The sequence below is a fragment of the Nanorana parkeri genome, unplaced genomic scaffold, assembly GCF_000935625.1.
Source record: "Nanorana parkeri isolate BGI_ZX_2015 unplaced genomic scaffold, ASM93562v1 scaffold586, whole genome shotgun sequence".
Classification (NCBI taxonomy): Eukaryota; Metazoa; Chordata; class Amphibia; order Anura; family Dicroglossidae; genus Nanorana; species Nanorana parkeri.
In genome coordinates this window covers 1371306-1398458 of record NW_017306854.1, presented here as the reverse complement: position 1 = coordinate 1398458, position 27153 = coordinate 1371306, and the positions used below count along the sequence as shown (strand labels likewise).

At 37.1% G+C, this 27153-nt stretch overlaps 1 protein-coding gene across 1 annotated transcript in view; it reads left to right on the top strand.

Annotated features, from left to right (window-relative positions):
* The window catches only part of CSMD1 (CUB and Sushi multiple domains 1), an 880549-nt gene that overhangs the window by 399151 nt on the left and 454245 nt on the right, over positions 1–27153 (top strand). The window contains exons 5-6 of the mRNA XM_018562582.1: positions 16069–16181; positions 22467–22544. Coding sequence (XP_018418084.1) covers positions 16069–16181; positions 22467–22544 — 191 coding nt within the window. The remainder of the gene's footprint in view (positions 1–16068; positions 16182–22466; positions 22545–27153) is intronic.

Sequence of the window (27153 nt, the reverse complement as noted above, 5' to 3'; positions counted from 1 at the left end):
CTGGTGACTAGTTCTTGACCCTCCACTTGACTTTTTTTTCTGACAGCTTGCACACCATAGTTCCTCTTTAATTTAAATCATAGAAGCATGCAGTTAAGCGTTTAATCAAATATCTAAATTAAATCTATAGATGATAGTATAGCTGTAGGTAATTCACCTTTGAGTTTAAAGAACAATGATCCAATTTCAGAAGATTTCAGTGTATATATTAGAAGCTTATATAAGCACCCTGCAAAGATTAGGTAAACACTGCCATTGTTTAGGCACTAAAAGTGCATTTTAGCATTTAGGTAGTTTACATATTTCATGTGGGTCAACAGGAATTCTGTTGCAGAGCTTTATGTGTCACCATATTCAGATTTAGGTAGAAAATCCTGTTGTGTAAGAATGCATGCACAAGCAGAATACATCAGAAAGAGGCCTTTGCACTTAGAAATAAAGTCCTCTGAGACTGTTTAGATGTCCTGATTATATTTTCATACACGCTTTTACATATGCTACCTTGCTAAAATGATCAAGTATGTGACATTTTTTTCACACAAAATGTACACTTGATCATTTTTACCTATCTAGAAAAATAATACTTGAATTGCTTTGCTTTTTTCGCAATTCATTACTTTTTGATTACAATAGTGCCTCATCAAAATAAAATCAGACTGGCTTTAATTTCAGTGTAGCACGCTGTGACTAAAGGGCTGAATGTTAGCCCCATGAGACTCCTGCTTCTGTCCAGCTCCTATACATCAAAGTAATATCGCATTTCCCTTCTCTCTTACTGTGGCATCCTGGAATCTAAAATCTATGTATTGCTGCAATAATTATTAAAAGTAAAAAAGAAAATGTTCTGTTACCCCTACAGTGAACTTGCAGTCCTAATTATGGTCCATTTTTAACAGTGTTGTTAATTTCATGAGGAACATTCCATCATAACTCAATCCACTTATACATTGTGTATTTCCATATTTATTGGTTTATGATCTGGACACATGACTGAAGTTTGGAGGACCACTGAAGAAATACTTACTGAACTAGAGAGGTGGAATTTTTTGATCTTTTAAATGCAGGCAGTGAACATGGACAACCAGGATACAAGCCAGATGTCAAGACAGGCAGTGTATAGGGTCAGGGTAGGCAGCAGGCAAAGAAAACTAGGATACAAGCCTGAGTTCAGGGCAGGCAATGTACATAGATACCAGGATACAAGCCAAAGGGCAAAGAAGACTGCTAGAGAGCAGACAAGGGAATTGCAGAGAAACCCTCTCCAAGAAAGCAGAGTGGGACAGCAGGTTAAACACACATTGCACTGCAACCATGCACTGTGCTGAGAGAAATGGACTGGGCTGGACTGGGAAGGGAGTTACTCTGATTGAATGCTATTGGGCAGAAGGAGGGAGCCAATCTGAATGAACATGGGTGTAGCACCCCGTGTAAAACCTAGAATTATGCATCATTGTGAGCGATAGATGCACTGGAACACAGTTGGTACGCAGCAATGCCATTTACAACAGTTTTTTTTATGTATGAGGAAAAATAAAATATAAGAAGCTTGAATGTATGTAGAAAGGGGGTTAAAACAGAAAATGTTTTTTACAACATGAAATCTCTTAAATGGATGCAAGACTTAGAGGTTTAATATAAAGCTATCAAGTGTACATGTCAGACAATACCAAAAATATTTTTTCTTTTTCTGAAGAGCAATCATTCTTAATAAAAGGAGCACACATAACTCAGTTGCTTTTTATTGACATGTACTAAATCCTTTTAAATAGCATCTTAGAGCAGCAGGTATATTTTGGAGTGGGTCATGGTTTTCTTTTTCTTTGTGGATTAGGCTGAGGACGTGCTTGTTTCAATATGATGGCTTAGAGAAATTGTTTTTCTGGCAGCTTGAATCTAAAAAAAATCTAGTGGACAACACAAACACTTTGTTTTTTTATGACTCTTTGACATATGAAGCAGTCTTATAAGAACTGGAGACAGGTCAAAGAAGGTCCTCCTTACTGCATTCTAGTTTCCTGTGATCATCAGTGCTATTTAAATAGGAAATGTGGAGAGCATGCTGTGATCAGGACAATCTCTGACCTGTATTTATACAACATTTTGTATATTGGATCAAGTGTGTATAGAAAAATGTTACGATAGCTGTCCAAAACTCTAAATGCAGGCAGTAAAATAAAAGGTTGCAAACTGGAATTATTGTTTCAAGCAAGTTTTATAAAATATCTATTCTGGGGTCATAAGTCGTGCTGTGGCATAATAAAGAAAAAGTTGAATACATTTCAACTCTCTGTCATCTTTTAGTACTGCAGTAGACAGCTCTGTAAGGCATTTTTCTTGGGTGTTTACAGTAGGCACTCTTGTTATAAACTTGAACAGCAAGAAAGCAGACAATGAAATGTGACATTATGGGTGTAAGCATGGCCGCCGTCAGGGTGGTAGAGGCAACATTCTTGTACCAGGCCTGGGCCCCATCAAGTCAGCAGGCGGGCCTGAGCTGTCACAGGCTGCCCCTAGGAAAGAAGGATGGTCCTGCCCACTTGCCATAGTAACCAATTGATGGGCAGGCTCCACCCCTCCTTCCCTAAAGGTGTCTGGTCCCCGTGCATAGAAGGAGGAAAGGAGCCTGTCCATAAACTAGTTACCATGGAGAGTGGGCAGGGCTGTTTGCTGGGCAGGCCAATCAGGGTCCCACCTGCTCTTGATTAGGCACCACCAACCCCATGATTAGGCTCCACACCTGCATCGCTCACAGTCCTTGGTGTCTTCGGCAGGAGCTGGAGTCCTGCCCTCTGAGATAAGCTGCACGGGGTGAGCAGCTTAGAGGAAAGGGGGTGCACAGTGTAAGAAGAAGTATTGAAAAGTGTGCAGACGTTAATAGTGTTTGAAAAGAGTGGCAACCTGTTGCCCTCTTCTCACACTGTTTTAAAAGAGGGTTGCAGGTGTAATCATTGTTGGAAAAGGGGGGCAGAGGTGATCACCGGTACTGGGGGTCTGTGCACGTGGTGTCTTGGAAGCTGGGCATCAGACTGTTGGGAGACACCAGTGTCAGCTCTACACTTGCAGTAGTGGAGTGATCACACAAAATCAAGAAGCGGCACAGAGAACCGGGGGAGTTAGCGACATCATGGGTGAGTGGAGGAGACCTGCACTGAAGGACACACGTAACACTGCATGCAATGAACAGATGTGTCACCTGCCTAGTGCCTGCTATATATGTATATCAATCTACCTCGTAATGATAGCATGACTGCAAGGTAATCAACAGACATACATGGCAGGCACTGGGCAGGCGAAAAAAAGTATTTGCATATACAATAAATGTATGGAAATACATATTTTACTTTTCCATGCGTTTATTATATAAATATGAATAAAAGTATGGGAATGCAGAACATGTATTTCTATACTTTTATTGTTTTCAATGAGTTGCTTTAAAGTGAAAGTAAAATGTGTTTGTTATCAAAACCTGCCCATTAGCAATTTTTTTATAAAGACTGTGTAAGTCTATTCTACCAACAAAGCTCATACCTACCTGTCAGCAATTTTTTTTTTGTGCACACACCCAGCATGCTGGAATGAAGTAACTCCCATGCACAGGAGTTACATCATGCCAGCCAAATGGTAAAACAAAAAGAGCGCTGTTGTTGTTTGACCATTTTGTATAGTGCTTACACGTATACCCGCCTGTTCTCTCAGAGCCACACACCATTCGTAGCTTATCCACCCTGTAAAATCCTCACACCTTCCACTGTTGAGAGCGCTATACAAAGTTGTGTGTGTTTTTTTACATCATGCCAGCCAGCCAGCCAATCAAATAACCTGGCAGAAGACCAGGAGAAGATGGCAGCGCCAGCGGCGGAGGGGAGAGCAGGCAGCAATGTGGAAGGGCATTGACTGTAAGTCAGCCATAATGTGCTAATATGCTTTGCATACTAACACATTATGGCAATAATGTTTTTTAATAACCACTTTACTTTTACTTGAAGGAATCCCTCCTGACAATAAGACCATGATGCAGCATCTCACTGTCCACTACTTAGTCAGGAGGGGGGCCCTGTCAAGTAGCATCTAGGGGGCCCCAAGATTTCTAATGGCAGCCCTAGGTGTAAGCATCACAATTACTTGTATATGGTCTATTGTTGCTTCCTACTCAGTGCCATTGCAGTACCATGCATGTTCATTTGTGTCTATAGTCTGCACTTAGCTCCATGGAACTCTGAGATTCTAATATTCACTGAAGAAGCATCTCTTCCTGTAAAAGAAGATATAGACCTGTGGTCTTGTGACATATAAAAAGTACTCTTTACTGACCTGCAGTCAGTGCACTTTACCTCTTGTAGATACAATGCAGAGGGGCACAACAATAGAACTAACTGCAGTGGCGACACTGGGTGGGAAATATTGACACATTTCTTGTGCCCATGTGAAAAGAATCATAGGGCAAAAATTATAGTGGGGCCCCTTATGCACACCCATCATGCACCATATTATGCTTAGCACACTGCAGTCTACAGTACAACTCCAATACACTAAGCACATAGCCCTATTCACCATAATATATATTCCATTACTACCTTTTAACTACTACTCCTTTTAGCCTGCCTCACTATGCACTCCAAATTATCAGTACATTACACAATGCACCTTGCACACTGCATTATATACCCCACATACACTCAGCATTTCAGATATGTTATCACAATGCAATCAACACATTGCACTATGCAAGTTATGAGCACCCATCACTACAGCATGCACCCTATTACATTCAGCATACTGCAGCATGTACCCCAATACATTCAGCATCCCACAACATGCATCCTGCTGCTCTCAGCACAATGTATCATGTACCTTATTACACTCATCACTCTGCTGAAGTTACCCAAAACACAGTCAGCACTTTGCCTTAGCCCTCATTCACACTGGCCTGCTGTGTATGTTTTATTAAATGCAGGAGAAATGTATCTTTCTTTATATTTCACAGATCAATTTACCCTGCATTTAAATGCAAATGCATTTAGATGTATTTAGAGTATCTAATCTGCTCCTGGATACACATAGAAACACATACATCTATGTTTTGCTAAATACATATAAACTGAATGCAACTGTACAAAAGTAAATGTTCAGTGTGCATTATACCATTTAAAATCAATGCATGCGTTGTTATGCATTTAGAAATTTCATATACATGCATAAAAGGCATATCATTGCATGCCCACAGGAATGAGGCCTTATGCATCCAAACACACTCAGCACACCTTACCATATACCACTACATCAATCACCCAGTATACACAGCATACAGCAATATTCACTACAATAGACTCAACATTTTCCACTATGTGGGGGGTCCCAGCAGTGGATTACCAGTCTATCACTTATTAGACTGCAAGCTGATTTTCAGCTCCATGCCAGTTTCCCTGACTTTAAGTTTTTGCCCACTTTCCGTACATCACTTACTTACTCCTCCCCACTGCCACTGGTGCTTTGAGGACCCCTATACAGGGTTCTAGAACACCAATAATTCTAGAACCCACTGCCACTGTGAATATGGTTGCAATTTGGGACCTTTTCATAGAATGGGGGTCCTGATCTATTGCCCACCACAATGCCCAACACTAGCCCTGGCAGTTCGTACAGCACTGTTATTTGGTACATATTTAAAAAAGCACACCAAATTAACAGTCACAATTCGCATTTACATATCTGACTGCAGTAAACTGAAATCTCTTAAATTGGATTGTTATATAATTGTCACATTATCATTTAATTAGTTTGAATTAGGAATGGCAGAAATGTAGATGGCTCTCTACAACAAACTTTGACAATTAATGTATATTTGTGTACATTTTGAAACCGTGGTTATCATAAAATTATAATTCTATTTTTTTCATGCAAAACTGTAATATCTAAGTAAAGTTCTTAGTTTTCAATATAGTATATCTAAAAAAGGACACTGAAATAAATATTTCCCTGTCTGAACATTTAGTAATATGTTTACTTACATTTTCTTATATGTGTCTGTTGTTTACAGATTTGGTAAGGATAGCTGCCCTTGAACACCAACAGTGACACACAAAAGCAAAGAAGTAGTTAATGCAGAATTTACTTCTAAGAATTAACCTTCCTTTCCGTCTAATGATGGAAACCCAAAGTTATCAACTAAGACAAAAAGCATTATTATGGCCCGGAATAACTGGCATGTCATTAAACTACTCCTTATTGGCTAATTTGCAGGCTGATTAATTGCAATAAAAATAGCTGCTTGCTCCCACAAAGGACTTTAATTTTGTGGCTACCACTGATGCACAAATGGCTAATTGACACAGACAGCAGTGGTCAGGTCTGAGACAGTGACAACCTAAGTATAACATCAAGCTGTTACCTATTACCCAGTGCAACGTATCTCTGCCAAATACAGTATAGCCTCTGATTTTAAAAAAAGCAATTTTATAGCAATGTACAGTATTACATTGTTTACAAATTAAAAAGAGGAAAGATTATAGCTGCATTACCTGCAGTGTAATGAGATCATCTATGCGAACAGTCTACCTCAAAGTTTTAAAAAGCTCTACACAGTTTACTTCCAGTTTGGTTCAGGCATATATAGTACAAATAGTTTTTACTGGGAAAAATATTTATATGAATTTTATTTTGTGGGTGAGAATTCTAGGTTTGTCGAGGATCATTTTTGTAATAGTTAGGAGGGTTTCTCACTAAGCTATCATAACCCCTTTGTAAACGACAGCTAAGCACTCAAAGGGAAGGTATAGTCTCATTGAATTATATTACATGTGTTTAAGAGATGAGATTAAAGTAAATAATCAATGCATGTTATTTTTCAACTTTCTTAGCTTTTGTTTCTATGTATAGCTGTAATAATTAGTGTTGGAGTTCGAGTTCCAGGTGTTGCAGGGTTCACTGCATACTCTGGATGTTGATGGTCTGTGAACAGGTGAACAGAATGGTCTGCTCACATGAATCTCTGGCTGTTACTGCAGCAGGAAGTCATTTATTTAGTGGTGGCATTTCTACCACCACTAAATGACAACTGCCCGCAGTGCAGGTCCCAAGAATCACTGGTTGCCAGGATGCAAACAGCCACACAGTATTATTGGTTGTTAGGATGCCAGCAGATGCTGGTGTCCTGGCAACCATATCCCACTGCCTGCCAGCTTATTTCAAATTGTAAACAAGCCAGTGGGCATCCTCGGGTGATGTCAGTGACCAAATATGGTAGGGCTGCACAGCCACAATAATTGCTAAGATACAGGGGCATCCAGCATCCTGGCAACCATACCATATTTGCTCATTGACATCATGCAGGATCCCCAGACAGCTTTCTGGCACTAAACAGTGGGCTAGGCATTCTGTTTCTTTATAGTATTGGTGGGGGAGGCTCATTGAACAGCTTAATCTTCACATTTCTACTTAAAGCCCAGATAAATAAAATTAATACTGTTTGTATCCTCTTTGATATTGTTCTATTTGATACTTGTCATCTGGACAGAAAGGGGGAATCTCCTTAATGGGATCAGAAACAGATTTTAAAAAAATAAATGCACTCTTCTTCATAAAAGAAACAAAATGTGCATTTTTTAGTTTTTGAATTGGAGTCAGAAAAGCATTGCAACTGCGATCAGTGAATTCCTGGTGCAATGCTCTGGCTTTGACAGAATCTTCCTCCTGCCTATTTCATGTTAGACCCTGTATATGGGTGTAACATAAAACAAGGTCCAACAAGTAAACTTAGCAATTAAAAACTTGACATAGGTTCTAAATCTTCCCCACTCCTCCAGAAAAATAGCTTTCATTATTAGCTTGTAGTAGTTAATCACATTGAACTTGTCTTGTTCTGTAATGTTGAAGATGCCAAGGCTGCATTTATATCCACACAGTTAGCTCAGTCACATTAAACCTGAGTCAGGGTCTAAATGGCTGAGTTATCCATGTAGCTATAAATACTGGGGTATGTTCTTGACACTCATTTGAGCTGAAGAAGTGGCTTAGATAAGCTGGTAAATGTCTTCAATATTACAGTTAAATGGGACTAACTACTACTAGCCAAACCATGACCTGGATAAAGCTGAACCTTCATAGGCAGCTTTAATTAATACAGTATCTGTGTGTGGCAAGTAGCTTTTCCCTCACACCCTCTTGTCTCTGTCATCCATACAATCAATAGGAAGTAGGAGAAATCTCCTTAATGGGGACACAAAATGGCAATAAATGGTTCACAGATATTCTAAACTTTCCTAGGTGTATCCAAAACAAAAAAATCAGCTGGGGTTAAGCTTTAATATAAAAAACAAACTATGAAACAGCACCCATTTAGACATGTGAACATCATCAACATTTACTTATTGGGAAAAATTACAATAATAACTCTAAAACTGAGCTTATTACAAACACAATGTAATTTCCCTTTATGTTTATGTTCTCTCTAGTACTAGTTGTGAGATGAAGCAAATCATAAAGATTAGCCCTCCAAGAAAAACAATATTGTTCATGTCTGATCTGTTATAACAGATTTATCCATCAGGCCATGGCTCAGTTGATGCCTCCAATTAAACCTCCAGTTCATGTGAACCCAAAAAGCTGCAAAAGTGGTACCATAATTTATGATTGCTCAGGAAGATCCAGATCAAAGGGAATTCTATTTAAAGTTGAGAGTTTAATGTCAAAAATGTCTAAAAGCTTAGGATTTGTCTAAATCTTTTTAGTTAATTTTTTTATAGCATACTCTCTTGTACCCACTGCTTCTATTCAATTTGACTTCTTTGATTGCCTCCCTAGCTTTCAGCCGTGGTTTCTTTGTCTCCACTGTTATGAGTTACAGGATGAGTAATTAGCCCTATGGGAGATACATATCTAATATATATGGTCATAGCAGCTACCTAATTCAGGTGCTAATTACATTCAATATTTGAAAAGGCAAATCATTCACTGGATATCAATGAAACTTCATATATCACATGTGTCTATTTCATTTTGCACTAATAGCTTATTTGCATGCATATTAGCATGCTTGCTAGGTAATTTAATTCACAAATCACAGTTATTTTACTAATGAGGACCTTTTTTTTGTCCTATATGAGAGAGCTGAGAAACCTTGTGCTTACAAGCTAACAATTGAACATGAGGACAGTATTGAGAATTGTAATTTTAAGAATATAGCTCATATGGGAAATAACTTTCAAACCGTTGATACATTGTTGGAAAACAAACGTTAACAGTGGCAATAAGAGGCAGAAAAAGAATACCTATGTTTAATAAACAAATACACTATTATTACTGCACAATAAAGAGTGACGCATGAAATATACTTCAATAATAGTCAAAAAATAATTTGCTTCTTCTTTTTAATTAGCCTAATTGTTTAAAGAGACAGCTTTCTATATGCATCTTAAAACAATTAATTAACTATATAAAAACTAGACGAGCCACTGAAACACATTGAATGATATACGTCTTAATAAAATGAAACCTGGACTTTAAACATTCTGCTTTTGGCCTTGTCATCCTTGCACACCCAAGCATAGTCAAAAAACAAATAATTGTGCATGGTTCACTGTTATTTCATTGATGTGTTTTTAAATCTACTATATTCTATCAGCTTATTGATTAAAGGCTGTTTTCGTCCTTGATTACAGTGTTGGTAGACTCCATTTTACACTGTGGATGGATGTACATTTACACTGAGTGACATGACTACCACAAAGTAGTTCGTCTAGTCTGCTGCTCTAACAGCGACCCACAAAACCCACTTAATTGTAAGATTCACTTTCCACCTTAGAATGTGACTGTTATTAGTGGTGTACTGTAGTTATAAAGATGTTAGGAAGCATGAAAAGCATCATTAGTTGTAAGCATATTTGAATTTATTAATCTGTGATACAGTTTTTTCTTATTTTTTTCTGCTGTCTTTGGGGTATTGTCTGTAGTTGTCCCTTTGTGTTTTTTAGAAAATATAGAAAACATTATCATAGACTGGCAGATTGTCACTGTACCACATTTCCAAAATGTAATGCAAAATCACCACATCAGAGGGCACTGGGACTTTTTAGGTGCTACCAATTGATATACAATATATATAATAACAAGCCTTTCTAGATATCTCCTTTTTATTTTACATAATTTATAAAAACACACAACAAACACAAATGGTATGAAATTACTTTAATTGCTTATCAACACAAATGCTTCTACGTAGAAATACCCTCAATACTCCACAATTGAGCACAATTTATGTGTTACAATATATAATGATCTTTTCACTTTATCAAATGCTGATTATGGTGATGGAGTAGGGGTGACATTCAATATATTTCACAGATCAATGGATGTGCTTCCTCAGGAACTGTGGAAAGCATACAGTATACATGTCTATATATGAGTGTGTATTAACCAGGTCCAACCACCATATCCTATTCTCATCAGGGATAAGGAACAGGTGATAAAACAAATGCCAATGCTGTTGGAGTTGGATACAAAATCAAAAAATATATTTTCACCAGAAAATTCTATGATGATTCTATATTCATCCCCATACTGTGTATCTCCAAAACATCAGTGCTCAAAGGTTCATGATTGTTAGGGGGTTTATCCCAACCCCTACAATATTAGGTGGTGTATTGAATAGAAATTCCCAGCAGTACAAAATCCAATACTTAATATGCAACAGGCTGATGTATTGCATAAGGTCCCTGGCTGCACAATGTACAAAGGCCTCACATAGGTCCCCTCAACAGTGTATTTGTTTGACACAGAATAAAAAGTACATTGCACAGATTTACTGCACAACATGTTATCTCTTTTAATAGGATGCAATTTCAGAGTTAGAAAGAGCAGGTATATATCATCCAGAAATAATACATTACACTGCATTTGCTTTGAGACAGAAGACAAAAAAGTACAGATTTTATGCACAGTTTTAGGGCTTTTTGATAGGCCACAATTTCAGAGCGAAAGACCAGGCAGTTTATTGTCAAGCAGTCACTGTTAGACCACACCGTTTTAATGAGACTGTATGCATAATTATTCTTGATTAGGCAGTGCACTGAAATAGGCACAAAAGATGGAGGCAAACAGCATAATTAACCTGCATCAAAGTTAAAAAAAATCCCATTTAATTCGATTTCAGTGCTGAACGATTGTAATCCAACATAAATATTGACATAAATTCAGGATTGACTTGCGAAAAAACTTAACACATTTTTACAACTGAGGAAAAACAATATTTTTTTCTCTAGACACCATAATCAAAACCATAACATAATCATTAGAATCGGCAGATGGAGAATTGACACTCATCACTAATCCAGTACTGGTTTCTTTTCACAAAGGTGGGCCGGTCAACTGTGACTGTGGATAGACGGACTCTTTTTTTTCTTTCACAAAACCTCCTTCTGCACAAACGCATATTTTTTAAGCACACTGGCTACAGGACAGCCAAGCAGATCAATTGTATAATAGTTAAGCTCTAGTTACCGGTCCATCCTCATTATCAAATAGCCAAGGGAGCTCTCCTTTTTGAACTTTTGAACCCATATACTCAGCCACAATATGGTTATAGATGCTGCCTATACCTGGTGGCAATAGACTGTCCTGAAAGAAAGACCTTGCTTATGCAGTCACCAACAATGCCAACAAGACATTAAGAGGTTACTTTATTAAGTGCGTCATCCAGGTGTTTCAGTTTTTCCTTACTCTGTGATGGCAGGATGAACTCTGCCATTTTCCCCTTATAACATGGATCCAGCAGGGTAGCCAACCAGTAATGGTCCCTCTCTTTTATGGCCCAAATCCTGGGGTCCTTTTGCAGGCAACGAAGCATGCATGAGCCCTTCCACCACAAATTTGCAGAGGCAGAGGAAGTCCTTGGAGTCACTGAGGACAATGTTGTACTCGCCTATCTTCCCCCACCCCTTTACAACTTCTGGGAGGTCAAAATATACCAATGAAATCCAGCTTCATGTCCTCTTTCTCCTCTGTGCCAGCACTGCAAACCTCGTCCTCCTTCTTGTGATCCATCCCTACAATGTGTGGCCACACAAGCAGGGCCATATTTGCCCTGCCTGCTGCCCCAAGGCCGGGTTCCGCAATGCACCACATGGAGAATGCACACCAGATAGCGGGGTGGCAGGGTTGGTTTGAATTTTTGTATTGCTTCTTTGTTTCTTTTTTTATGACTTTTTAATTTTTTTATTTCTTTTTTTACTTTTCACATTTTTATTTATCTTGTCATCTTTTTATTTTTTCTTTTATTATAATTTGTCATCTTATTATTTTGTATTTATAATTATTTTTGTATTTTTTAAATATTTTTCTTATTATTTTTTACTTATTTTTATTTATGTCATTCTTTTGTTATAAAAAAATGTTCACCTAACTTTATTGCTATCACACAGGAGCTAAAAACTTGTGTCACCCACAAGTTCATGCTGGTGCTGACTGCAAAACCTAATAAAAAAAGGGAAAATGTATTTGATAAAACACCCCCAACACAAAAAGAATGGGGAACTGCAGCAACATAACTTGTCACTGACATATACACAAAACAAAAAATAAAGTAGTTCTAAAAAAGACTGTTAAGTCAATTCACAATGAATACAGGTGGGGTAACCTTTCACTTATCTAACCCTCAAACTGCAATTCAGTGTAATGTATCAGTGGCAATATGAAATAATGAGTAGAGTACTATAAAGCTCTGTGGTAAAACACTAGCACAGTACAACAGAAATCTCTGTCACTCCCTGCAATCCCTATCAGCTGTCTCTCACTAAACTCCAACATGCACTAACAAAGGGCTGCCGAGAGAGATTAACTTTTTTGAGGGGGCGGCAATAATAAGAGCACAGTAGCACAGTAATGCATCTGACCACAGTTCAAAGTATACTACAAGTCTTTATGGGACATTCATTTTTGGTGCTCCCACCAAACATCGTTAATAATCTGGAGTGTTAGCCTAACGTCAAAAAGGCAAAGTTCAGATTGAAATTAACATTGGTTTAAACCTGAACCTCATCACTTGTCATTTCATACTCTTTGTGGAAGCATATACCTTTTCCTTCCTTTATATATGTTTATGTGTTTTTATACATATTGTGTTTGTGTACACATTTTGTATAATAAAAAGGCTTTTTTTTTTAAAGAAAGGTTTGTTGTTATATGTTGTATACACATGCGTAACACCTGAAAAGTCCCAGTGTCCTCTGTGGTGGTGTTGTTGTTGCATTTCTGTATATATAAGAGAAATGTTCATTTCAATGTGCGATGATAGGTGTATGGTTTATTATAAAAATAATTCACAATGGATATTGATTTATTCTATATTATGTAAAGTGTTTGGACTCTTAGGACGAAAAACACTAAATAGTATTATTATTCATTTTAATATTAACAATTTTATTAGTCATGAAACATCTAACCAAAAATGAGAGCCCAGTGGTATAAAATATAAAAATATTATGACATTTCATTTTGCAGCACACTAGAACACTATGTGATAATTTATCTAGTGATTACTATTTGAGGAAAGCCATTTTAACCACATAAGAATTTATAATACAATTAAATGAGGATTTCATCCTTTACTTATCTCCCCTAGGTTTCTTTTTAAACTAATCTGTGCATTTATATTTCACGAAGTTTGGATTTTTCATGAATAATTTAATTCCGAATAATTTTACAAAGCAAATGGGGGCTATTGACTCATTCCCAAAAGAAGACTTAATTTTCGTCTTATTAAATGTGGTTATATACGTCTTTTTATTAATTCCAGTAACTAAATCTAAGCTTTTTAGTGTTTCTGCCATACAGTACATGGACCTTTTCCTTTGTATCATTTATTGCACTAAAGGGAATGGGAGAAAACTGGTGGTTACAAACAGGACACCTGATTTTCTGTATGCAGTTCAATGTTAGGGACAATTAAAAAAAGATTTAGGGAAGACTTCCAATAACCTTAATCCTGATATTGAAATGAAAGAAAAAAAGTGACTAAAATGTTTTTTCCTCTGAAGTTGTGCTGTTCATCACATCTTACAATAAATTAAGAAAGTGTAAAATGTGATTAACTTGTCTATCTAGAGTTGGTAGGTAATGTTTAAAGACCCAATCAGAATATGCACTCTGTTAGGCATTTACTTTAACACACTAATATGGACCAAACTCTTTTTTTTAATACAACACATAACAGCACAAGGGTTGTGGTGTGCTGCAATTTGGATGCAATTGTCTGTTTCTGCAGTATTGTGTTAGGATGCTATTAAAAAAGATGTTATTTAAGATGTTATTTATAAAATGTGCATTTTACCGCACATTACCACAGTATGAAGATGTCATTGGGAACAAACTTATAGCTATATGCAACAGCTTCATTTGTTTCTCCAGTTTTCATAAATTATCCCCCTGTCTTCACAAGTAGACCTGCCATGGCAGTAGAAGATGGGGCTGTGGTATCTGCAATGTTGTAGCCCTTGTTAAAATTATATTGTCATAGCAGCTGATGTAGGCTTCATGGTGTGCTGGACCAAAGGTTTGGTAGGTACATGAACCCTGGGTATAAACCCTCTTCCATATTTTCACTCTTGTTTCAGGATGATGGCAAATCAGTTTTTTTTAAATAAGGGGATACAACAATCTAACAGCTCTTGAGGTTTAGTAGAGTTGGGTTGTAGTTTTTTTCATTGATGGAACCTTTGCTTTACAAAGTTTTTGCAAGTATTTGAAATAACCATAGAAGTTTACGTATATAGTCAGACTTTGAAGTGCTAATATTTGACATCTGTCAAACCATCAAACACATTGCCTAAACAGCAGTGGAATATACTTTATGTTTATCTTCTGAAATATTTCCTTTACAAAGGCGGTATTGAACAATGCATATGGATCATAGGTATGTTTGTGCTCAGGTAATTTATTTGAATAAATAAATAATGGTAAGGGGCATTTGTGGACTGTAGAATCAGAATAATAAATGCAGAATCAGTCAGATTGTTTAACTTAATATTTGTTTGTGTTTTACTGTACTAAATACTAGATTCTTTATTCTTCCAGTAGGTTAAACAGGTATTGAAAGGTAAAGGAAAAGATAAGTACTCAATCTTTGTGTAATGACAGCAGACTATTATAGCAGAACTTAACAGAGTTTTGATTCTCAACTGCTGATGCACATGCAAATTAACTGAACACAAAATCCATGCATCCCAACCTCAATAATAAACTGAGCGACTATATTACTTCATAAGCCACCAGCATAGGAAACACTGATATCACAGTCCTTCTAAATTAAGGATGAGAGGTTACAGATAAAGTATGTAATTAGCAAAACTAATGATCAGCATGTGTTACACTACAGTCCAGTACAAGTCAAGCACCAACCTGACACTAAACAGAAACATTAGAAGTTAACTTCACTTCCTCATTATACATGCATTTTTGTAAGGAGCAGTAACGAGTGAAAGGTACTTACCATTTTGCAGTCAGGATTCACTTGCACAGAGCTATACAACATGGAGTCCTTCTTGGAAGCTGATGAGTGATCAGGCGGGGAAGTGTCACTGATCTCCGGAGGTGGAACGAGGACAGGTGAGTATGTTACACTTTTTATAATTTAATTACATATGCATCTATGTTAATTTTCACTGAAAATTGTTGAAGACAGCAAGTTTGTTTAATTTTTACCTACTATTTATTAACATATGGTTTGTAGAAGCTTATTTCTGTGCAAACTTGAATGAGAAAATATTTTGTCTTTATTGTCATTATAATACTAAAGTGAAAATGGCCATTATGGTATTTTTAACCACTAATGTAGATTAATGTTCCCTCAGTTATGGACATCATGCTGAGGAACATTAATCTACACAGTCTGACCTCCCCAAGCAGAATGAAATAATAAGGTTTTTAATGCATTTCTGAGATAAAATCAGCCACAAATCATAACACGTGTGGATATAGGACTAAAAAGTCTCCTTAAAACATCTTGTTTTATCAGTTATATTTTCCTTGATGTAATCTATAAGTGGTCTTGAAATTTAAATATAACATTTCTTTTTTTAGGTTAACTGGGATGAATCTGCCCTCTCCAGTCATAAGTAATAAAAATTGGCTTCGTCTTCATTTTACTTCAGACAGTAACCACAGGAGGAAAGGCTTCAATGCCCAGTTCCAAGGTACAAAGCATCACCTGTCACTCTGTTGTGTATACTTTGAAAAAAAACCTGAACAATTATGTAATTTATTTTTTAGTGTGGTGAATAACACAAAAAGTCAAAAAAAGCTTTATGCTTACCTGTCTGATAAGCAGTGTGTGGAAATGTTTCTCTCTTTAAGAGCACTGCTGCTTTTCACCACTTTCTGGTCAGATAGCATATCCCCTGCTGCATACTGTGGTTTCTCCCACTGACCTCTATGTCACTGCAGTGATGTTTGGAGCTCTTCAAGAGAGAACATATTTTACGCACTGCCTGTCAGTATCACAGAATCATTTAAATTTCATTTTTTTTCAGAGCTGACAAAGTGGTTTAAATTATGTAGTTATTTCAATTATGATAAGCTATTTTATAATGATGGCTTTATGATAAGGTATTTATGGTAAGGTATAAGGATAACGATAAGACATTTATACTGAGTACAGAAGAGGTATGAAAGAAAAAAGGGCTTACTGCCTTTTTAAGTGTTCCCTTCAAAGGTAATTTACCCAAAACAGATATTAGGAAAGTATTTGGGGTTAATATATCCTCTATTCAACATAAAGAAAGTAGCTTACTGCTCTGATGTTCTTGGTCTGCCCTCACACCTGTCTTTTTTTAACCACACTCCTGGGTGTCATTTAAAAAAGTGGCACAAGGACAGCAGTTATTCATTAAGCAATAGATCACTATTAGAAGTCTCCACTTGTTATATCCAGACCTCCCATAAAAATATACCGTATATGATATATATATATATTATAAAATGATTCCCTATATATACTGTATGTAGCGCTCACCCCTTAAGGAGCAGCTGGAGTAAATGAGCCTTCCATAGCCAGTCCAGAGATTTCAGCAAGCAGCTGAATTTCGGCAGAGAGGGTTAGGGTCAGGATCATCCAAGCTGGTGTAGACTCATTTAATTAGAACATAGTTGCTGCTGCCATTCACAAACTAGGAAATTTAAGCCAGATTGTGGAAATGTGCGTTTAGAGCACCTGGCTGAGCAGTACTTGAATTAAAAGTGATTAGTCATCTTCATCCTTGGTATCAGTAGTAGCCACTGGGCCCCAGTGTGAGCACAATGCTAGTCCCCTAGGCTTCAGGCCTAGCCAAATCAAATAGTCCATAGCAGCCTTCCCTAAGGCAGGGCCCAGCGGGGAAAGAGAACCTCACATGGTCTGCCCTGAATATTTATGTCCTCTCCCAGCATGCACCACTGGCCTTAACCTCCTAGTGATTGGCCAGGGAGACATATATACTCATAAAAATTCCTTATTGGTTGCTCTGCTCTGTGTAATGCGCCTGGTTCTAGGACAGGGGAATGGATCACAGCTGCGGACTCGGTACGAGGATTGGAGGCTGGGTATGGCAATCAGGCTTGAACCCCAGGCGTCTCTCTCAATCTTAACGGAGAGTGAGGGGTTCTTGCATCATTTGCCACAATTGAGGTAAAGAGGTTTAGACCTTGTATTGGTTATTTAACTCATAACCAAACGGTTCAGTGTACACAGAGTTAGATTCAATGCATAGTTAACAGTCTTAATCCAGATGATGATATAGGCACAAGTGGTATCAGGATTTAAACAAGCCAGCCAATATTTTCTACAAACAGTATTGGATCCTTTGCTAGAGGGTATTGATTGTGAGACAGTTCTAATAAGCCAAGTACCAATTCCCCCTCTAGTTCCAATACTTGCGGTTAGGTGCAGACAGGTGTGAGGTATACTGATGTCCAGAGAATGAGAGGTCCGTGAGGCTCTTAGCATGTGCAGGGCATCCAGCACAATAGTGAACGCTTCCATAGCGTTCACAGGACTTTTATATAGTCCGCGAACCCGGAAGTGATACGGCCGTGACGTCACTTCCGCGTTCCACATTGGAGAGCAGGGAAACTCCCCCTCCGAGCGGAAAGCGGCCTGCGTGACGCGGCCGATGCTTTCCACGCTGGAACGCATCCGGCTGGCGGCAGGCAAGGACGTTACACTCTGTGGCAAGGATACACCCAGCAGCAGGCAGATGCAATCAATAACAGATTGCTTAGGGAAAACCAAATGAGCATACATTATAGACCAGTATCAGACTAAATACAATTTGACAATACTAAATTTACTAAGCACTCTTGCTTACAGGGTGCTATATATATATATAAAACTATTTTTTCCAAAAGTAACTCCCCAGGTCACAACAATGATGTTGGGTTGTCTGAATGGCATTTACATTCACTGCACAAGCATCAAATGCTCACGTAAGTGAATACAATTTCATTCTAATTTTTAGCGTTTGCAAATCTATGAAAAAGTTGACATAATTTGTGCCCTCATCAAGCTAACTCAATCTTATCTTAATGTTACACTTACAGTTTATGAAAACCATGTCACAATGTAGGAATGACAGGGGAGTAACACTCTGCTAAAGTGAAAAACATACTTCACTTTGAGCTTTAGAATTCCTCTACTTTTCATGAAAGTCACACAAATGTGATATCATTTTAATCAGCATACTTTGTTAATTGTATTTTCTAGTAAATATGGGGGGATTACATAGCATGAAAATGTTGCATTGGGAAAAATGACAGGACATTTTATTTTTCCAACTTGTTTACTATTTATTTCTAATATAATAAAAAAAACAATAACATATGTATCCAGAATTATAGCAAATTAAACCTCTATTTAAAAATAAATGGCAACTGTACAATTTATAACTAGCCTAGATAGCAAGGTGCACATGTAAGGACTTACAGCACTACAAAACATAGACATTTCCCAGCACACTTACCAGCTGGTAAGTGTGCAAATTAAACTGTCTAAAATATGCATTAAAAACAGAGGTTTTAGTTGCACAACTCTTGCAAAATATGTGGAAGCCCCACTGCCTCATCTGCCTTGACAAAGTAGTGTGGTTTTCACATATTTTGAAAAAGTTGTGCAAATAAAACCTCTGTTTTTTACACATATTTTTAGACAGTGTAACTTGTTTTGTTGTAGGCTAGCTGGTAAGTGTGCTAGAAAAATTCTGTGTTTTGTATTGAATCAGTCCTGAAAAAATGATGTATAATATGTCAAGGTAGAGTACAAAACCTAAAACAAATATATAATAACGTGTGGAACCGAGACATTGGCGAAATAAAAAAAGCTCTCAAACTTGAAGATATTTATGGAGAATAAGGCCTGAGGACTCAAATTTTAATGACAAGCTGGGTAGCATTCCCTGTAATCCATTTAGTAAATTGTGGAATAAACTGAGAATGTAATGATCCAGGATGGATATCTGTTTAAATTGAGCCACCAGCTACCCAACTACCCAAACTCACTTTTGTGTGAACTTGTCCTTTATAATTACATAGATAAAGTACCATTGTGTGCAATAACCAATGACAATCATCCAGAAATTGTTTTTCATTACCCTTCTCCCACTAATCTGATAAAGGATCGTCAGTTTGCCTAATTATTACATGTTATATATGCATTATATAAAAAAATAATCCATCAGTGTAAACATTTTTACAAATGCTAAAATAAAATTATTTCCCAATTATTTCTTAACTCTTAACAATGTATTGTATTTTCACACAGAACCTTATCTCAGGTTCTGTGTGAAAATACAATACATTGTACTAAAGTTATATTCCAAACGTTATGTACTTTTTTCTTTAAAGATAAAACTCTGGACAAAGAATATTCCCCTAGGGTACTCATTACATGATTCTAATATATTGTTGGCTTTGGGGATTAGCCTTAGCATTCTTTCTAAGTGCTGCTTACTGCTCTTCATCGTATAATTTTTCAATATTACAATTCATTTATATGGAAAAGCCAAATTATAGATTGTCATAGTCTAAATTAATTGCGACATTGATTACTACTATTAATGACCCCAGTGGTAAAGGATCTTATTTTCTTCACCACAAATGCCAGTTTTGCAAGCCTTTCTCTTCTCTTATCTAAGATTAAAAATAAACTACATGCTTGCAGTGGTTAGTGGCAACCACTAGTTCCCTAATCATCTGTCTGACTCTTTTTCTATATTCTACTTCATGTTTTCTTAGAGAAATCACACTCCCATAACAAATCAGTTTGAATGATGATAAAGTCTTAAAGTACTGACAATTCCCCAGGTATGTGTGTTGGTTTAGACAGACACATTTAAATATTAGCATTTAAAATTCAGTAATGTTCAACATATAGATCTGATTGAAAGTTACTACTATAGCTTCTAATAATAAAGTGTTTACTTGACATTGTAAAAAGGGAGAATGTTTTAGATATTGTGTCCGGTAGTATTGTTCAAGGTCACTGGTGAGTTCTTCATAGTTACACATCATTCTTGCTGTCTTGCACGTGACTGATGCACATGTGTAAAAGAATAGCACAGTGGCTCCACCCAAGTAGAAGAAGTTGACTTCACACAGAAGCTGTCAACACTTATTTAACAGTTACGAGTTTTATGAGACTCCCACAATGGAGATTTCATGTACTGTATAATTAATCTAGATGTATTTAATTTAGGCATTTTACATAACAGTACTTTATAAATAAATAACATTACAGTTTACAATATAAACCCAACTTAAAATGTGTCTGAAGTTTGTGTGAGTAATAATGGAAAATAGCAGTACAACACAATGAGCTGAATTTTTATTGTATAGAAAACTACCTTGCGTTATTCTAGAGATGTCTTCACACTATAGAATGTACTTATTTGGTTTCTAAATGCATAAAATGTGGACACTGTGTCTAATTTCTAATAGTTTCTATAAAAATGGATAAATGTGTGCATTTTACGCTACTTGTGGTTTTATGGTAACTTGTGGTTAAATATCACGGTAAAGTGGAGAAAAAGCTACCAAAAAGCCCCCACACACACACATAATTGGTGAGAAACAGGGCCTTCTTAAAACAGAAGGTATTTGCTTGTCTCATTTCCATCACAGATCCTAAAAAAGAGGGGTTTATTTCTACTTTTTGAAAAGTGGATGCAAATGTGCATCCAGAACTGCTGGCTGTATTGTACAGATACAGCCTAATATTATAGAGCCTTTTATTCAAAACCGTAAACAGCTGTTTCAGGCTAGTTGGCAATCTTCATTCAGTGGAAACCATGGCGCCAATCAACATCATGGGGAGCATGGCCAACTAGTCAGAAAAGGCTGGATGTACATTTGGCCAAAGAGACAAAAAGGAATAGATTGCATGGCTCCACCCACTATACTATAATTAGGAAGAAACCTCTTTATTTTTGGATCTTTGATGGACATGAGACAAGCAAATGTTTTCTGTTTTAATGCTCTACTGTGGTTTAATATCAATTACCTAAAGTTACATGTATTCATGCTAAAGCTCAAATGTAATCAATAAGCAAGAAATTCCCTATGTGTTTAGGTCAGCTTTGTTGCAGAGTGCCATGGGAGTTCCTAACAGTTCCTCTGTTGAAAATCTTCATTCAAGATTTAAGCACCTGACCCTGCTCCCTCTCTCTTATTGGCCCATTACTGCAATAGGTGGTCTCACAGTACTGAGGTATGGGGGAGGGAGGATGCAGAGTCAAATACCTAGAGGCAACCAGAAGTAACCACAGTTAGATAGAAGTAGCATTAAAAGGGTAACTCCACTTAAAAAATAAAATAATCTTAAAAAATATGGCATTTATAACTATTGCAGAAGCCATTTTGTAATGTATTGTTATTAATGATTACCTTTTTACTTTAAACTGTAACCACTGTAATGTTCTACATCTGTCAAAACAATTATTGCAAACTAATTCTTTTGGAGGCATTATGTGAACAGTTGGTGTACGGAGCTCCCCCAGAAATTTAATAATTGGTGAGATACTACTCCCTAAGGGTTAATTACTATTAAAGGGATGCAGACGCTGCACCTTTTTTCCTTTTACAACACAGGAAGCCAACCAGTTCATTTTAATGAATCCAGACACTCCCATCGAGGGACCAGTTTGGAAAGGACATGGTGAAACAAACAGCTTTTTATTCACAACAGCAATAGATAGGAAACTGCAACAATGTTTGTTTAAATCCTTGCAATGCACATTGATCACCTAGAGGGGATTTATTTTTTTCTCAACAAAAGTGGAGTTACTCTTTATGGAGCTTTAACATGAGTGCAGATTTACTTCAAAATGAAGTTTCATGAATAAATGTTCTGCAGAACTGTGATTCTATTTGATTTAGTTACTTTTTCCTGTATACATTTGACTGTTTACATTAGATATAAAGAGAGTAATGTGAGTCTTATGACTTATTTACAGTTAAAAAGGCAATTGAACTGAAATCGAGGGGAGTAAAGATGTTGCCAAGCAAAGAAAGCAATCATAAGAATTCTGTCTGTAAGTACAATTATTTTAGTAATATTATATTTGAATTGCATTTTTAATGTATCTGTTATATAGAGCATGTGTGAATCTCATGATTGTCTTACATGCAGAAAATTTAGCCAGCATTTTAAGAAGATTTACATAGGACCAGAAACAAACTAGCTATTATTATACTGTAACAGTATATGTAAACACTTGGTACAGTAACATACAAGCCAGTGACATACAAAAAGCAACCCTACTATACCCTGCACACACACATTTCACTGTCTTTGACTAAGAGCTGGTCTCTGATAAATGACTGCTTTTATAGAAGGAAATTAACCATTGAAGTTAAGCTAAAAAAATTGGTTAACACTTCTGTAGTCTATCTGTATGCATTAGAGATGAGATTTGGGTCTCGGTTGGACCTGGGTTTGAGATGTTTACAATACCACAACACTGGAGGTGTGGCCATGGGAGTGCAGTGGGAAAACCTTGTTGAGCCATGGCAAAGAATGATGACTAAATAAAAATATTGTATTTTTTCTACTTACCTTCCATATACAGTACAGTGCAGGAAAAAAACAAAATATATAGTTTAAATACATGTGGAAACTTGACAAATAGACAATCATCTTCACTTCTTTATAAGAAAAGATACAAAATAATTTGAATTGGTTTATTTGAACCACATCAGGTTTTCTCTCTAGTAAAAAACATGTTAGAACTGTGGGAGCAAAGTCCCCTCATCTTTACGCAGGAGCTTTTGAATTCCTGGGAAGGTTACATCAGCATTGCTGGGAAATCTCATCTGTAATCTCATGAGATCTCAGGGAAGGGCATTTTCCTCCCCTGAGATAATATGCATGGTCACATGTCCTAGTCACATGTGCCAGAGTTCCAGGAAGTAAAGGGAGATCTAGCAACCTGTTCTTAGTTAAAATGGCCACTGTCAAAAGACTGGAGAAGAACAGAAAAAAGGTATGACAAATAAAAAGTCTGCAATTATCTAGTATCTGTTTGTAGGTTGTCATTACTAAACATTCCTAAAGGCGCCTTTGTTATTGTTTTGAAGATATAGGTAAAGTTCCTCTTTAGGACGAAAGCACAGAAAAATCACGAACATGTAATTCATAGCAAACATATCTGTGTATAATGTTTGCTTTGCAATCATACACATACTGTATGTTAATCATAGCAAACAAAACTTAATCATTTGTTTTTGAAGTTGATATAACATTAGGAATTGCCCAATTATTTATAATGCTCTGTAGGTCTTTGTTTGTAACTATGGAAAAATTGTAGTATGTTCTTTTTAATTTCACAAGATTTGCTGTCACCATATCATAAAGATTATCTTTATTTAAATAATGATATAGAGATATCATTATTTACATATGTATAGCTTAAATATATTTTTGTTAACATCGCTAAAATCGTGGCGGTAAAACAAGTCTACTTGAAGATCAGATCAAGTTTAGGGATTCTTTTCTGGGATATTTAACAACCCATTAATGAGTTTAGATAGTCTTTTATCAAAGATATTATAATTATTTTGTTATGGCCAGTTATGCAGATTTTCTGCTTGTTATCCTCCAAAACAATTTAGACATGGAGGGTTTGGAGTCTGACCAGTACTAAGATAAAGGCTGCCAATTTGTTCTCTCTAATGCTCAGCTGAATGACTTCTGCCAAGGTTTGAATATAATTTTTGTCAATATAGGAAATATTAAAAAGCTGGCTGAGCTTTTAAGTGTTTGTGAGTTCAAAACATTAGGCTTATATGTATAAACTGCAACAATTACATTTTATGCTTTCTGTTTTCTTCACCAAATGACCATTTTATGAACCTGTACCCATTTTTTCAGCTTGTTCTGCGCAGCCATCACCTGCTATGCAAAACAGCTCTGTCATGTTATATGCAAAATGGTTGTTAGTAGACAGCCTGGCATTGTTTTAATAAGCACTACAAATCTAGAACAAAATCTTTATAGTAGTTTGCAACCCGCGAATATGATTTTAACATGAAAAAAGAGGATTTGACTCAATGCACATTACTATACCAAAAATATTAAGTCATACTTAATCATACATGTAAAGTTGTCTTAACAAGGTAGATTTTCACAGTTCAACCATTTCCATCTAACTATGTCTGAGTTTGACAAAAAAAATTAAATAATGTCTAGATCTAATAATTCTAATAGTGATCAATATAAATCATTTTTATTTTCCCTGTTACTTTTAAAGGGGATAAATGTAAATTAATTACTTAAAAGGATATCCAGATGCTCACCACCTGAAAACTATTTGATAGTTAAAATATAAAGTTGCTGCTGCTGCTTTTGACACTGTGGACCACCTGCTCCTCCTCAAAAAACTCCACTCGCTTGGCCTGCAAGCCAACTCTGCTTTCTTATGGTTCTCCTCTTACCTATCTAAGTGCTCCATTAGTGTCACCTACAAAGCTAACTCCTCCCCTCCTCTTCCTCTTTCTGTAGAGGTCCCCCAAGTCTCTGTCCTTGGACCCCTTCCCTTCTCTATCTACACTTCCTCCTCACACGGCTTCCAATACCATCTCTATGCCGATTACACTCAAATCTACCTTTCTACTCCGCAACTCACCCCCTCAGTGTCCTTGCGTGCCACTAATCTACTAACTGGCATAGCTGTCTGGATTTCGCAACACTACTTAAAACTCAACCTTTCAAAAACTGAGCTCATGATATTTCCTTCTGCCTGTGCACCTTCCCCCAACTTTTCCCTTGAGATTGTTAACACACCTATCCAGCCCTCCTCCCATGCCAAGGTCCTAGGTGTCATTCTTGACCCGGGCCTTACCTTTCTTCCCCACATCCAATCATTATCCAAATCCTGCCGCCTTCACCTTAGTAACATCTCCAAAATACGCCCCATCCTCAACAATGAAACTGCAAACTTACTCATCCACTCACTTGTTATATCTCGTCTTGACTATTGCAACTCCCTCCTCATTGGCTTACACAGGCTATCCCACCTTCAGTCTATCATGAATGCAGCTGCTAGACTCATCCACCTGACCAACCGCTCAGTGTCTGCAACCCCCCTCTGTCAATCCCTGCACTGGCTTCCAATAGCCCAAAGGATAACATTCTGAATAGTAAAACAATCACTTACAAAGCCATCCACAACTTTGCCCCTGGCTATATCTCAAACCTGGTCTCAAAGTATCACCCTAACCGTCCCCTCAGCTCTTCAAATTACCTTCTGCTTTCCAGCTTCCTCATCAACTCCTCCTATGCCCACCTCCAGGACTTCACTAGAGTCTCCCCCATCCTATGGAACTCTCTACCCAAACCTGTCCATTTATCTCCCACACTGACTGCCTTTAGGCGATCACTTAAGACTCATCTTTTCAGGGAAGCCTATCCCACCTCAACCTGACCACTGAACTATCACTTTCTCAAAGAATTCATCCCACACAGCTACCTCCTCGTGTATCACTTGGCCTTCCCTTTTAGATTGTAAGCCCTCACGGGCAGGGCCCTCCTTACCATCTTGTCTTGAATGTATTGTGATTGTAATGTCTTCCTTATATTGTAAAGTGCTGCACAAACTGTTGGCGCTATATACATCCTGTAAAATAATAATAATAATAAGTTGCCAGTAGATAAATCTGCCCGGGTTTGATTCACAGGACGGTGCATAGAATCCGGTCTAAAATTCACAAACCCCAAACTTAGTAGCAAACCTCACTAAAGTCTATAAGGAGAAAATCTTGATACTAAATCTTGGCCATTTTCAAGGCTAATAGACAAGGTATTGTCAAAAAGGGCACTGACATGGGGGATATTTATCATTTAAAAAAAAATTGTACTGTGGGGAGAGGGTTCTCCTTGTTATGCACCTTTGTGGGTGACATAGAAAAAAAGCCAATCTTTAAATAACATGCTTGGGAGATGCCTTTTAGCATCTATGGAATGGAATGCTATGGAACAGTACGGTTTCACAGACAGTGTCCGTGACAGTGTATTCTGGCATTATGTCTTTAAGATGAGCAGTGTTTTGCTTTAACTTATACAATTAGCTTGACTTAAATACAGCAACATCACCCCAATCTGATTCATTCCAACTTAATAAAAGGCTTTTTAGAGTAGTTTTAGTTTCTATCCAGCAGTAATAGGTCTAAAATAACTAGTAAAAGCAGCAACCACAGCAGATTTAAAAGCTGAAAGACCTCAGCTTCATACACATTGGTCAAAACAGTGGCAACACAGTTTATTAAAATAGTTTGTGAGCTTCTTTTTTTTGCAGTACCGCACAGTAATAAAATATCAAACTTGAGTACACAAAAACACTTTAAACGCACAACCCCACAATTTTGCATAGCCCTTCTTTCTCATGCATCACTAATTTTTTCCAAAATATTTAAAATATAGGTTTCAGATATGTGTTTGGTAGAAATTAGTAGAAATTAGCTAATGTTAAGATGGTACACTAGCACTAGAATAGGCAGCAAATAGAAAGAGACAAATCTGAAAGAAACCACAAATATTGTTGAGGGGCTGGATAGTGCAGCTCCAGTCCAGCAGGCATCAGCTGCCACCTGGAACTTTGGAAAAAAGTTCCACTATGACAACCCCCAAGTTCAACCCCACTCCAA